The following is a 15,000-nucleotide window of genomic DNA, read 5'->3' on the forward strand; positions in this document are numbered from 1 at the left end:
TAGGCTGTTATCTAGTCAGTGACTGTTTTCCCTCACATCAACATCATGTCAGTGGCATGCAGTGTGTCAGTATAAAGATGTTATCCGTGTCAGTGAATGAGAAAGAGGTGTTCTGTGTCTCTTTGTGTACCGTGCTTTGTTTTACTCTGTGTGTGTGTGTGTGTGTGTGTGTGTGTGTGTGTGTGTGTGTGTGTGTGTGTGTGTGTGTGTGTGTGTGTGTGTGTGTGTGTGGTGCATTTGTAATCGAGCGTATGCATGTTTCTGATTTTCCCTGTGTTGCATGCTGATTGAGTTGGCGATGGTCGGGCTCGGTTTGGTGGCTCGGATAGTCCCATCACCAATTAAGACCCATAAACAAGATCCGGTTGCCCTTCAGGGTCGCTCCTATTAGCCGAAAATCCCATTTGCAGAAACATTGCAGGGCGGCTTAGCTTGTGCTACAAGTGTAGTGACTACGTCCTCCGTGCAGCAGCAGCGCTGCTGATTTATGATCCACCGATTCTTAGATTTATATTCCCATCTCTGGCCCGAGGACAACCAGCATTTTCCTTTTTATTAGCAAGCCACTGCTTATCATAGCTTACAAATTGGGTTTGGTATTAAAGACCAATGGAAGATAGGGCAAACTCAGTCAGCGTTCGAATATAGCAGAATATATTACCCAATTTGAAAAATAACCCAAGCTTCAGGAGGCGTTTTGATAGAGAGCCTGCAGACTGTGGTGATAAATATTTCCAAATTGGATCAACTTATTATTTAATCCAAGCGACTCTGAAAAGCAAATTGGATACAGAGGGGGGGATTTCATTTGTGGCTTCCTAGGCTGTTTGGGTTTTGAGATTTACTGCAGCTAGTCATGAGGCCGAGCGCCACGCTCCCTCTAATATCAGTCTTCAGTCATCTGATTAACACCTTTTAACCTACATATATATATAATTTTCCCCCTCCTCCGTGTTAGGCTCTTTTGCGTATTCATCAGTGGACAGTATAGCTTTGGCCTAATTTTCTTACCTGCAACCCCGCGTGATGGACACTTGTCTACTAAGGGGCAACACCTGGCGGAGGAATATGACAGACATCCATGATTAAGGTGTCACTCACAGTTAAGAATATATACGTATGCCTGTATGCCCCATGCCAGGGCATGTCTCGGGCATCAAATCTCACACAACACATATCAACTGAGTCTCTCTCTCTCTCTTCCTCTTCCACCAGCTACAAATCCCTTCTTCCCTCAGTTTTTCTCTTCCATTCACCAAATATGGAGTCCTCCGTAGCTCACTGTAATGGGCAAGGAACAGTGAGTGGGTGGGTGGGGGTAGTTTCTGAGTGGTGGTGGTGGTGGGGGGGTGATTTGCTGTAGTCCCGTAGAGCCCTGGTGGATATGCTGTCCCTTAACAATGCAGGTCACCCCATACTTTCCGTAGAGTCATTAGCTAGGGGAAACAAGGACACAATAGGCATGGCTCACAATGAAGAGAGGTCTGTAACACTTGGCACACACAGCAACCGGAGAAGTCCTCCGCTCCATGCCAGCGGTGAGAGTGCTGGCTTTTAGTCCCATGTTAGCTTACTGGGCTAAATATGACCAGTGAGATTTATCCGTCCGGCGGGACTTCCACAAAAAATAATAAGAAGAGGTCATCTCCCTAGCTTTCCCGTTTTAAAAGTAGCACCAATTGTGCTGCGCCGGCCCAGCTGGCTCTTGGGGCTTTGTTTTTGCTTGCTGGCAACATCTGTGTTCCACATCTGTGTGCCATGGGGTAAAGGCGCATTTGTTTTGGGCCTTATGTCATGAGGAAGTTCTATGGCTTCTCAAGAATAACCACGAGAAAAAAAAGCCCCGGCTCGCAGCCAAAGTAAACATGACTGTTGCTCATGGCGAAGCCGACAGAAACTCAAGTATTTCATTGAGTCCCAGCGAACCAAATACTTTTCTCAATCCTCAGACATGCTTTGTTAAGAGTTTGGACGAGCGTGATACAATTAGCTCTTGTTGTTTTTGGCCGATGCAAATTGCTGGGTACGTCACTATCCCGCTGCCCCGCACCTGCTGCGGTACACAGACTTGGTACACATTAGGGGGGGGGGGGGATGTCGAGTAGGCACTTGATGCCGGCTGACTATGACAGAACGCCAAGGGAACAGGTTTTGTTTTGCTGAGCACTGTGGGAAATGCGGTTCTCATTCAGTGACACCCCCCCCCCCCCTGGCTGCCCCCGGTGCCCCCACCCACCCCCTTACCTCCACCCACCTCGGGTTACTTTCTAGATCTACGCTACGCTCTCATAACAGTCGGAGCAGAGCGAGGACTGGCGGTAGCAGGTGGGTTGTGGAATTTGTAGTTTCCCACTGACTTTGGAGTACACAATGCTGGAGCTCTTAAGCCACGAGTGTATCTTGGATGAAAGGATATCCAGCCAGACGGGCCGCGACAACAGAACGTTATGACACGCCGCCTCTTTTAAGCAACGACACACATTTTGTTCGCATCGATGGCTTGCATTTTACCAGTTGGTATTTTTAACTTGGTTTCTTCCCTCCCCGCAGCATTTGAAGATGATGCGATTGCTGTTCCTGTGCCTGCTAATACCAGCTGCAAGGGGTACGTTCTCATCTCCGCACAGTTCTCAGGTGATAAACATCTAATCAGGCTGAACACATCTCCTCGCCTGCATATATTCCTCATCTATTTATGTGCCGTATCAGTGCTGTACAAGGCAAGTTAAATGTATAAACTCACTCTCCGAGTCCTGAGTCAAGTTGTGAACAACTGAGAGCGGAGTTGTTACCCCGTTGTAAACAAGTTTTTACATGCATGTGTGAGCGGTGTACATGTAGAGGGAAACATGTGCTAGGAGAATGAGCGAGGATATTTACTGCGAGTTGCTAGTTCAGGAAATCAAGTCAGTGTCTGTATTCTGTTACGTATATCGACATTCAGTTAGAACCGCATGTTCTTCATAGAACATGATTGGGATTATATGTGTGTTCTTAAGTGGTCAGACGTGTAATGGGGGAAAATATCCTTTCCCAATATGTTTTGAATAAATGTGTCTCGGGACAAATTAATACGTAAGAAAATGTGGCTTTAAATTGGCTGTAGCTCAAACCCACTTCTTATCGTACAACAGTTGCAGGTCTTCTGAGATTAGCTTGTGGTCTAGAGCAGACATGCCGTGATTAAGGTTTGTGAGATTACATTGTGAGTTAATGTAGTCCCTTGCTCCCCACCCTCACAGTTTCTTCAGAGGAGGGCGACGGATCAGGCGGTGAAGGTATGTTGTGCATTATTTATCTGTAAAATGGGGGTGGGGGGGATTGGGAGTTTGCTTCTGTATGAAAGCTGGATTCAAAGATGTGTGGAGTCGGTTTCGACTCTGTTTAGATGTCGACGTACGTTTGTATGCATGCCTTTACATGCAGCCTTTGTTCTCTTTAATCCACAGAGTTTGATGATGAGGATTTTTCCAAGACAAATGGTGAGTTTATTACCTATATCCTGCAGATTGATGTGGAGGCAGTGGGGTTTACAGTTGCTCGGCACCACCCCCACAAACCCTTTTGATGGCTGTCGTTGAGCAACTATGTGAGGTTGTGGCCTTTGTAATTATTGTCAGTCACTCGGCAGTGTGTATACGATGTTCTTGCCCAGCGTTGAGTGCGAGAGGCCGCGGCCTCCGTTGTTGTTCCCTCTTCCTGACTATTAAACCCAGAATGGAATCAATTGGCTCTGTAGCAGAGCCCTGTGGATTTTGCCGTGTGGCCAGCGAACACATCGACATCTCCGTCGTCCTGCCAGTCAGCTAATCAACATTGGCATTCTCATTCTCCCCCGGCACCTCTCCGCGTCACTCCTCATCTTCTCCATGATGGGCCTGTGATAGAATTACTTATCTATTTAGAACAAGGCTTTATCCTGCGTCTTGGCTCTTGCAGCAACCTCTCCCATGAAGCAATTAGACTTCCTTCATGGATCCCCTCCCCAATTCTGAGGAGTTCACCTCCACTTACACACACCTTGCTCTGGTCCCGTTTCCCCTCTCCACCCGCAAGCAACTCTTAACGAAGAACATCCTGGTCTGTGGCTTTAGTCAGAACATTACTGAGATGATCCGACTAGCGGCTTTACTTCTCCATTCAACCCATCACATTTTGGAGCCCTGGAGGTGACAGGTTTTTTTTTGTTTTTGTTTAACCTAATCTGTGGCCTCAAATTAGTTTTAAACAATTTCAGTACAAATTTGGAGGGCTTGGAATGATGACGTCACACCATTACCCAGCACGCTCAGCGCGGATTGCACACCCGCTTTTGGCAACAAGTCAGTGACCCAAGTTCATTTATTTATCATCGGCACTCTTTCCAAAATCCTTTGTAAGGTAATTATACACTATTGTGTTGTTAATTATTAACTGCCTAATGTCTTGAGTCTGCTGGTGTGGTGAGAGCAATCAGCGCTTGGCTGGATGTGACATCATCATTCTGAGCCCTCAACATTTTTTACTAAGATCATTTAAAACTAAGCTGTGGCCACTAAATAAGAATGTTGGAGGCCACAAATGAGTATTTCCTCTGTGTGTCACCTCCGGGGCTCTGTACGTTTGGGTTCTGTAGCACGATCAGACATTTCGCTGTTCTCTAAAAAATATGTCTCAAATTACAGAGTTAAATGTTAAAATCATTTCATCTTAAAGGTCTTTAAAATAGGCCGACAAGTCTGCAAATGCGGTGTAGTAATTATCCCCGTTTGGTTGTGTGTGTGTGTGTGTGTGTGTGTGTGTGTGTCCGTGGCTAATCTAACAAACTACTGGACCCAGCCCAAACTGTTTTTGTGCACAGTTACGACTGAAGAACCTGCCGTGGTTGTGGCATCGCTCGACCAACGCTGCTTTGCCAGCTCTGAGTCAACCGTGCGCGTGCGAGACTCGCCTCTGAGGCTGAGTCAGGTTGGGCAGCAACGGTGTCAAAATACAAAAACATTATGAATTCGGGTGTCTTACAAGTAAACAAGGAGTCGATCGTATTTCGCAAGCCAGCGAATCACTCGCTGCTGATCTCAGCACAGGAGAGCCAAAAATAATTCGCCTTATTCGCCTCGCGCGCTGGGAGTGTCATATAGTCTCCACTGTTAAAACTCCGCCATAAAACTACAATTTCCAGAGTGAGATTAATCACAGTCCCAGCCGGAAACCATCCCGGCAGCTACAATAAAGCATTTCCCGCGGCTGAGCCGTGTTTTCTTTTTGTTTTACGAATGAAAGTCAACCAGCAGAGCAGCCACCCGCCTTCATTCATTTTGTATCATGAAAACCGCGATGGTTACACATTTGATGTCTTTTAATAAGGACTTTGAAATGAGGATAGCCTGATCTCTGTCACTACATATTAGACTTGGTTGCTTTCATGCAAGGGTCCGGGAGGCTGCTCATCCGCAGACTAACATGCAAAATGTTTTTATTAGGTAGACCTTTTTTTTTTTAGCTTGAGCACTGCATATTAAAAACTGCCCCCCCCCCCCCCCCCCATATATCCCGTTCAATCAACTTGGGCGCTGGGCAAGTCTTATAATGGCAGGAAAACCAGTTTTTTCTGTGTGTGTGCGTGCACGTGTAGGGACGGAGAAGGGGAGACACTTACTCCTGGCGGAGAGCTGCGCTCTGCCGAGGGCACTCCTCTAGTTTCACTTCGTTTCCAATGCCGTTTCACCACAATCCAGACTGTTCCTTATGAAAGCGTACCGTAGATGACGTCTTGAAGCAAAACATACCGCCTCACTAATATTTATACCCAAGGCTGGATTACCGACCGGGCATGCCGGGCGAGTGCCCTGGGACCCCGGACCACGAGGGGTCCCAAAAGGTCAGGGGTGATGCTGTGAGCTGCTATTCTCATCTCTGTTTGTTTTGTGATTCAAAATTGTGTTGTACTTTTGTAGTTGCCATCCGAATCCCATCCAGATCGGCATAGCGTCGACTACCATGTTGGGTATTTGCATTTAACAATGTTATTGTTTGCGTGGCCTGTCTGACGGTGTGGGGGTGGGGGGTGGGGCGATGGAAGCGCATGCCCCGGGACCCCCTGGTGGGTTAATCCGGCCATATTTATACCAACTAACTGAGGAAAAATTAAGAGAAACTGGCTTGCATTGGAATTAAGTGACTTTATCGATTACCACTGGCAGAAGGTTTGGTTATTTTATTCTGGAAAATATAAATTGTAAGTCACATAATGACTTAATTAAATGGGCATTTTTTTGTAGGGCTATTTGTTGTGTGCTGTTGACGGAACAGAAATTGTGACAGTAAAATGCACTGTTTTTAATACACAAACGATCTTAGCTTTTGTTATGCTTTCTTGTGCTCTCATTGTCTATTGCAGAGGTTCAAGTGCAAGGAGCCTTCCTGGACAACAGCAATGTTGACTTGGTAGCTGATAAAACTACGGGTGTAGCAGACTCTTCAGGTTGGAGAACTATCTCAGCCATGTCCAGTTATTCAGAAGAACTTTCATTTTGGAGTACACGTCACAATTTAATTGGGATATATGTGTTATATACCAGATAATATTGTGCGCTGCCTGTCTAACTTTGTCAACATTTGTGAGTGCTGGTTGTTCATTACAGATTGCGCTAACGCTACATCACTGCTGTTGTCTTTTAGGTCAGCTCACTCTCATTGTTGTCGTCGTCGTAGCTGTGAGTGTGGTGGCTCTCACTGTTGCAGTGATAATTGGCAAGTATTCGTTGTCTAGATGGCACACTTTTTAGTTACCCATGAAAGGTTAAATTCTCCAAATAAATAAATAAATGCATTGCTATTTAGCACTCGCATCTGGTGCTCGATCAGAAATACTGTAGCGCTTCCGTGCCTTGCCAAGCTCTGCCAATACCTAAGTAAATGTGAACTCCTTTCGTGCGGATTTAACATTTTCCATTTTCTCCTGCAGCAGTAGTGTTGGTGAGACGCCGCAAGCACAACCAACAGCAAGGGTAAGTTCACGTCTCTGTCCTCACCCTCCGTCTTGTTGGCTTGCAAAAGGTTTTGTGTGTCTACAACTTTCACCCGACCTGCAAAATCTTAATCAGCATTGATCTGTGAATAGGACGAGTTTTTTTCATTTATTCATCTATTAGTTGAATGAAAGATGGATGGATAGATGGATAGGTTTGAGCACTCTTGTTGTTCTTTTTCTACACTCTGTATAAGGGGAGTGAATATGTTCCACAGTGAGCACCTATACATATCAGTGTTTGACAGTGATGTGCATGCTCCACTTAAGGCCAAGTCAGTCACCGGTTTACAGAACCAGTCTGGCAGGTAACAGTCCTCCTGCAACCTAATTTGCTCCACTCAACTGCCTTGCACGTGTCAAATCCAAGCACTTGGGTGGCAAAATCCAACTGTGAGCATCCACCCAGCCAAGCCTGTCTAGGCTTGTATTGCATCTAGTGTTATGCCCTCATCCATAAGTCCCTCCACTCCACCCATCACCTTCTTTATTTCAGCCATAAAACAATACCCTCCAGAAAGAGTACGTATGACCCAATGGGACAGGACCTAACCTGTTCCCAGTCCTCCCCGTGAACTTAGGGCTGACTAGACAACTCTGCCTAAGAGCAAACCAAACCCGGTGAGCTGTAAACTCTTGATGGACATCTTGACAAGAATCTGACATCAGCAATCAGAAAGCAGAACAGCCCAAACCAGTTGAACAGAGACACTTTTCTCTCTCCCTGTCCTACCTTTTGCTTGTGTAACCATGGGTAACTGTGGGTTTGCTTTCTGCAGAGTAATCAGTTTCTTTTGTTCTGGGGTGTGGTGGGTACTACGTGACCTGCCAGTGGGACTTAAGAGGTTGGAGGGTTTACAGAGTTCAGATTAGTTTTCAGAGATCTCTGAGCAGCAGGATAGCTAATATTGTGGAACAGACACCCAGGTAAACCTGCAAGGGTTAAATTCCTCTGCAGGATTACTGGCTGCCTCCTGGAGCTCTAGTTAGCTCGGGCAGTGTTTGGTGCTGACTGATCGCTCTGTTGAAAAGTGGCTTAATCGCACAGCAACTCCCAGCTTGTTGGATCAACATCGCCTTGCCAGGTTTATAAGTCCCACCTGGGGTTGAGATGCGTTTGGAGGTGATGCAGTCACCGTGTACCTGTCAAAGCCTTGTAGTGTGAGACAGACGTGGATTTCCTCAATTCCGACACGCGGAGATGTTACTTGTCTGTGACTGCCAAGAAACCGAAAAGCCTTAAATATCTAAAAGCTGAAACTTTCTTTTTTTTGTCTCACCCTACCTCTCTTTTATCCTTGTCTCCTGATTCTTTTGCCTCTCAACTTCCAGTCCTAACATCCCTGTGGTATCTGTCCTCCCCCTCTCCAGGATCTACACTGTGCCTACAGAGCAGGGCCAGAAAGGGGCAGTCTAGCCTCAGGAGGGGGTCCCACCCCTACTGGACACCAGCGAGAGCGGGCCAATGCACTGAGCTCTAGCATATCCTACTATTTGATCCAGGACGGGCCACCTTCTCTGCTCCACAGCCTGCCTCTCACAGTGCGGTTCCCTGCTCCTTGCCCTTACACCACTCCCGATCAATAACTATGCAGTGTGTGTGTGTGTTTTTCTTTAATTTTGCTGCTGCGTACCGTTGTCTCCATCTCCGACACCTCTCAGACAGTATGTACGCACAGTTTAGCCTGGGACATTTGGAACATATTTAAATCTGGTAATTGGATTCTATTTAAGGAGTCCAAATCAAAACCACTTTTCACGGCATAACGCGGAAAATCTTCTTTTGTTAGGATGTATAATGTAGCGCAGCCCCAGCTCCCTGTTTTTTTTTTGCCAGCTGATATAAACAATCATTCTTCTGAGTTCCTCGGCGCCTAAATTTTGTTTGATTTGGTGCATTAGGAGCAGACCTGTCTGAGTGGATGGCTCCTGTTTGAATAAGACAAACCATACTAATCCATACTAAGTTGGCCCCGTTCTCACTTCATCCTGCTATTCGGCGGTCTGACATCTCCTGTTCCTGGCTCATTAGGAGTGACAGGAGGCAATGCAGTAGGAAGATAAAGCTCGTCCCCCACTCTTCTCAGCCTCTGTAAAAAAGAAACGAGTGGGGGGGGGGGCGAGTCTGAACACCCTCTTGTGAGGCAGCGAATTAATCGACCGTCATGAATGATGATGTTTTCTTTTCCCCCTTCTCTTTTTCGTTTGAAAGGCTTCCGCTTTAAAACCCACAGCCTCGCGGACTGTAAATAGCTCTCTGATGGCTGGGGGAGAGTTAGATTAATGGTCTGTACGCTGGGACGTAGAGGCTGGACGGGTGGGTGAGTAGGGGGCAGAAATCTTTAGAATCGAATAAAGTGAGGGCGATGATTGGGGGAAATACCCACAGTGCCTATGTTTCATTCATACTGAGTACACCCGCACCATCACCGCGTCTCCCTTTTCATTTAAATGGAAATCAATCGTGCCCCCTTGAACAAAAGCTTTAGGACTTGGGCTTATTTGTTCCTGTATTACAGAGAAAGGAAGTTGCCTTGGCAAAGGTCAGAGGAAGGAGGGAGGGGATATGGCCCTGTTTGGCATGGCGGAGTTTTTCATTTGTTGCTACATGAGGAGAAGTTATTACGGAGTCAACGTGTCCGGGAATATGGCTTTGTGGCGCTGAAACCAGCGGATCTGTCAAAACAGCATCACGCCGTCCTCCTCCGCCCAGCCCCGCCACTTTAATCTCATAGCTGGAGGCTCGCCTCGGCGTTATTCCAGCCAGACAACACCTGTAATATCACGCAAATCTGTCGGTACTGTAATCACTTTACTTGGCCTGTGTGTTGGTGCCTTATTTGAAAACGACAAATTCCAGTTTAAACAGATAATTCAGCATATTTTTGTCGGGTTTTTTTTTTTGTGCGCTCAAGTGTCTGATATCTAAGTAGTGAATGTATTATTTCTCGTAAAGCTCGCATAGCCCAGTTGTCCATCTCAGACAGCCTCATTCAACAAACGCAGTGCCACACGTTTCAGTTCCTCTGTCATCACACAGCGTGTCAGTACTGCCTTCGCTGGGCCGACAAAGCCGCAGTCGGTATGAACGTAGTCATGTCTTGTGTTTTGAATGTCTTCTGAAAATGTACAAGGCAAAACGGACTGGTGAAATTAGCCCAGTCCAGTGTCCTGAGATCCAGACAGAAGTGCACTGCCCAGCCCCGCTCCTCATGGCCTTGCCCGGGCATTCAGCCACACTGCGCCAGAGTCTCCGGTCAAGCCTCGTCCTCCCGAGACCGTTCTTGTAAAGCTCGTCCTCCTGAGACCGTTCTGGCAAAGCCAACCGTTGTTCTTCGTTTCTGTCTCATTGTGTCAAATGTGGGAAATGCGATATATTTTCTAAAAACCCCAAAAAGTAACTCAGGAAAGTGCTCTCACAGAATGATAAATCCTGGAAGAAAAAAAATAATTCTCAAGGTCTTTTTAGTTTTCTGGGCAAGACTGAGCATTACTAAGGACAGGGTCCCCGACACTAACCGGACTCATTTTTGCAAGGTTGTTCAGATAAAGGTTTTACAACATGACTATATATTCAATATTCCTTGACAATACGAGCATTGTAGGTATCTTTTGATGGAAAAAATATCAACTCGACGAGATCCCCCTCGTGTAGTTCATGGATGATGCCTGCCGGCACAATACAGCTACTATGTTTGGAAACAAAACCATTCCTCAATGCGTGTAATTGTTATTTTTTTTGTGTCACTTATTGCAATAACATTGTCAAATGTTGGACTTGCATTTCAACGCACTTGTCATCAAACTCCCCCTCACGTATCGCTCCAAATTAACCTGTATGTTTGCTAAGGATGCTCACGAGGTTCTGTTTATATACATATATATATATATATATATATATGTATATATATATATATATACATATGTATATATAGTGCAGAGGGATGAACTTTTTACACATTACCACATAGCTCATAAAACGCACTGTTGGTACACCGTTTCCTTTACTACAGAAGAATAAACTGCTCAATTCACGTTGATTTTTTTTTGTTGTGATGCAAAATAGTACGGGTAATACTCTACCTAGCTATGCTAAAGTCTGGATTATGTTGATTTCCTTGACATTAAATCTTTTATAACATCTACTGTGTCTCTGTGCAGAATGTGCAACTGGATTTCGTTTAGGGCTTTACTCAATTAAAAAAAAAAAGCAAAGCCACTAAGAGGCTTGGACACCCTTTACTAAACATGATATTTCAAATTGGATTGAGAATGAAGGCAGGAGCGCTCTGAAAAGGGAAGGGACTCTTTAGTTGTTTATTTATTTATTTTGATCCTGAAAGAACTTGTCGGTATTGGCAAGACTGTCCACTACGAGACGTAACGGGGTCGATTTCCACAAGCTTTAAAAACGTTGCTGACATTTTCAAAGAAACAACGTGCCTGTCAAACGGCTTCTTCGTCATGGCTAAAAAAATGTGATTGGAATATGATCTCATTAGTCACCAGTAGCCACCAGTCGGCCCTGTGGTGGTCTGGCGGCCTGTCCAGGGTGTCTCCCAGCCCGCCGCCCAATGACTGCTGGGAAAGGCTCCAGCATCCCTGCGACCCTGAGTAGGATAAGTGGTTTGGATAATGGATGGATGGATAGTCACCAATAGTTAGATTCAATTTACTTCAGTTTTGGCGAGAGATAACAAAAACATTTAGCAGAGGTTATGCAAGATGACATATGTGTGTGCGTCATCTGTTCACGCTGTGTTTATCCATCTCATTGTTCCTTTAAATATGCAAGGTGAGAACGAGAAGGTGCACGCATGCACTCCATAGAAACAAAGGCACACACACACATACTAAGCTGTTGACGTAATGTTTGTCTTCGTTCTGCTGACGGACTCCTGATGATTTACCGGCATGTTCCACACATATCTCCGTAAACATGTCCTTTGCTTAAACTCTGACCACTTCGTATGACCTGCAAAATAAGTACACATGACAATGAAGATGCAAATACTTAATACATCAAACAACAAACCCAAAAATAATGCACCACACAAACCGGGTGAATGATTGACACTCTGTGGTTTGTAGTTTACGCTATTATACTGTTGCTGGGATTTTTCGTGATTCATTAGTCATCTCATCTCTCAGATTTAAGTCAGCTTTCTACTGAGCCACATGTAGTCCCCGGGTTACGAACGAATTCCGTTTTTGAGTCTGCTCTTATGTCGAATCTGTATGTAAGTCGGAACAGTTACACAGTTCCCAGCTAGCATCAATTACTCAAATGTTTGTCCTAGCATATTGTATATATTTTACCGACAGGACGGCGAAGACATTTTGGGATCATGAGTACACTTTCAAAGATGCAATAGCTAATTGAAAACAGGTAAAATATTGTCACCTTTGGTAAGCTAATGTGACCCCCCCCCCCGGCACAGTGGCACAGTGGTTAGCGCTGTCACCTCACAGCAAGAAGGTCTATCTATCAATCAATCAATCAATCAATCAATCAATCAATCAATCAATCAATCAATCAATCAATCAAGCAATCGATCAAGTTGAATTTTATATAGCGCTTTTCTAGCTGCCCTGGGTTCGAACCTTGGGGTCATTCCAGGTCGTCCTGTGTGGAGTTTGCATGTCTCCCCCTCACCCCCACCCCCGCCGTGTCTGCAGTGGTTTTCTCCCCCCACCATCAAAAAGACACATGTTATGGTTACTACTCCAGTCTGTGCCCCTGACTTGAGGCATGGCAAGACGAACTGGAGTTGGTCCCCCGGGTGATGCAAGGCGGCTGCCCACTGCTCCTAGCTACACAGCTAGGATGGGTTAAATGCAGAGCAGAATTTCCCTACGGCGATCATTAAAACAATCAAACAAACCAATAAATAAAACATCACAGATATAATAAAATAGTAACAATAAATGTAACTACAGTACAGTATTTATAATTGAGAGAGGGAATGTGTATTGGTATAAAAAACATCAATTAGTCAGATGTTTGTCTTAGTATAAAGTATATATTGTAGGGTTCACCGCTATTAAAAAAACAAAACAAAAAAAACAACACACTCCAAAACTTACAACTGACCCAGATAGCAAAATTGCTGTGGCCCGGACCCGTCCCACACCTGACACTTCATCTGGCCCACATACTGCATGGAATGATGGTACTTGGGCGGTCCGCTCCTGTTTGCCAGATCTGGGCCAGAACCAAGCCCAAGGCTGGATTACAGACCGGGGCCCCAGACCACGAGGGACCCCAAAAGGTCAGGGGTATCGTGTTCACGTATAGTAGGGATCCCCAATCATACTCTACAAGGGACATTTGTTCCAACCCTGCTTCGCAATGCAGGGCCCAAGCTAGTCTCTATTGACGCGGGGGCCCATGCTAGTCTCTACTGATTTCTCCATTGATGCAAGTGACCTGAAATAATCGGACTCAAGCAATTTGCATTATATGAGTGACTTAACTTTGTGTAGTATCACCACAACATCATTATACTTTCACAGTGTGCGACATAGACAGTATAAGAAACCTGGAGTCAAAACGGAAGCCTTTTCTGGTTGCTAGGGTCTCGTTTAAAGCAGAGCCATAGATATTACAAATATAAACGTACTAAATATGTCGGGGGTGGTTTCTAAATATATCACAATGCCGGTTTGAAGAGTTTTTCGCCTTATGTTTACATTGTAGCAATTAAGAGTGCAACCTGTGCCTCGTGTTTACATTGTAGCGTTAAGAGTGCAACAAAGTCTGACATAGCGCAAATTCGATGCTTATGGTCAAATTCATTGTTTCACTGTGTATAATTAAACAAATTTGCTAGCTAGAATGCCTACACTGAAAAACAATTAAACAGATAGTTTTACTAAAATACACCCATATTTCACTAAATTATTTGCTCTGTAACAAACATTTATTTCCTGTTGGTAAGCCGTTGTAAGTGGGAAGAAGGCTTCGCAATATGTTTGCGATGCTGTGAGCTGCTGTTCTCATCTCTGTTTGTTTTGTGATTCAAAATTGTGTTGTACTTCGTAGTCGCCATCCAAATCCCATGCAGATTGGCATAGCGTCGACTACCACGTTAGGTATTTGCAGTAGTTTTACATTTAACAATGTTTAGTATTGTTTGTGTAGCCTATCTGACGGGACGGGGGGGCAATGGACGTGCGTGCCCCGGGGTCCCCTGGTGGGTTAATCCGGCCATTACCAAGCCATAGCAATGCCGCATGTGCAACATATTTGCCAAAAAGTGGCCCATATTTGTTTTGTGATATTTGGGCCATATTCACCATTTACCACACGGGCCACTTCAGGGTCACATCCAGATTACATGTTGCCGAGAGCACCGCATCTTTGCCAAAAAGGCCCACATTTGATTCGGCATATTTGGGCCATATATGCTATTACACACGTGGGCCACTTCAGGCTCACATCCATTTTGTCTGGGCCAGAAGAAGGCCATCAGTGCCGCATCATTGTCTAAATTGGCCCACATCCGGATGCTATTTGGGGAGCGTTGCTATATTCACGGCTGTTGTCGGCCACAGCCACGCTGTACACACCACCATTAAACCCGCCTCACAGGTCGTCTCTCTCTCCAAACACCCAACCCACTAACCCTTGACCCGGCAACAGTACCCCGCCCCCAGAACAGCAAAACATCTCCCCCAACTATGTACAACCAACACTTACACCCCACGGTGAACCCGAACACACTACAATATTTAACCTAAAACATCATAAATAATGCAGTAATAATAATAACAGTACAGTATTCTTATATGTTAAACTCCCCACCTGCCACTGTCCCGAGCGCGGGTTGTGACCGGCGGAGGCTGGCCGTTTGACGCCAGAAATGAGAGCCCGGGGCTCGCCCCCCCCGCCTCACCAGGTAAGTGAAAAAATGATAAGAGCGTTTCACTTCTCCCTGGACGCTTTATTATTTCCACTTTCCTTTCAGTCGTGATCGTTTTCCTTTTCT

At 45.4% G+C, this 15,000-nt stretch overlaps 2 protein-coding genes across 5 annotated transcripts in view; one reads left to right on the forward strand and one right to left on the reverse strand.

The window, feature by feature from the left end:
- The window catches only part of si:dkey-262k9.2 (uncharacterized), a 16,385-nt gene extending 5,229 nt beyond the window's left edge, over positions 1 to 11,156 (forward strand). For 2 of the 4 annotated variants that reach the window (XM_056285795.1, XM_056285797.1), the window contains exons 2-8: positions 2,551 to 2,605; positions 3,243 to 3,278; positions 3,450 to 3,482; positions 6,380 to 6,463; positions 6,661 to 6,732; positions 6,947 to 6,989; positions 8,381 to 11,156. In XM_056285795.1, coding sequence (XP_056141770.1) covers positions 2,560 to 2,605; positions 3,243 to 3,278; positions 3,450 to 3,482; positions 6,380 to 6,463; positions 6,661 to 6,732; positions 6,947 to 6,989; positions 8,381 to 8,426 — 360 coding nt within the window. In that variant the 5' untranslated portion in view covers positions 2,551 to 2,559 and the 3' untranslated portion in view covers positions 8,427 to 11,156. Of the gene's footprint in view, positions 1 to 2,256; positions 2,326 to 2,550; positions 2,606 to 3,242; positions 3,279 to 3,449; positions 3,483 to 6,379; positions 6,464 to 6,660; positions 6,733 to 6,946; positions 6,990 to 8,380 lie in introns of those variants that run through there. The other 2 variants (XM_056285794.1, XM_056285798.1) reach the window with 2 other exon arrangements.
- Positions 11,157 to 11,667: 511 nt separating this feature from the next.
- The window catches only part of fxyd5 (FXYD domain containing ion transport regulator 5), an 8,737-nt gene continuing 5,404 nt past the window's right edge, over positions 11,668 to 15,000 (reverse strand). Inside the window, exon 9 of the mRNA XM_056285793.1 lies at positions 11,668 to 11,984. Within this exon, the coding sequence (XP_056141768.1) occupies positions 11,960 to 11,984 (25 nt within the window). The 3' untranslated portion in view covers positions 11,668 to 11,959. The remainder of the gene's footprint in view (positions 11,985 to 15,000) is intronic.

This window comes from Lampris incognitus, chromosome 9 (assembly GCF_029633865.1).
Source record: "Lampris incognitus isolate fLamInc1 chromosome 9, fLamInc1.hap2, whole genome shotgun sequence".
Classification (NCBI taxonomy): domain Eukaryota; kingdom Metazoa; phylum Chordata; class Actinopteri; order Lampriformes; family Lampridae; genus Lampris; species Lampris incognitus.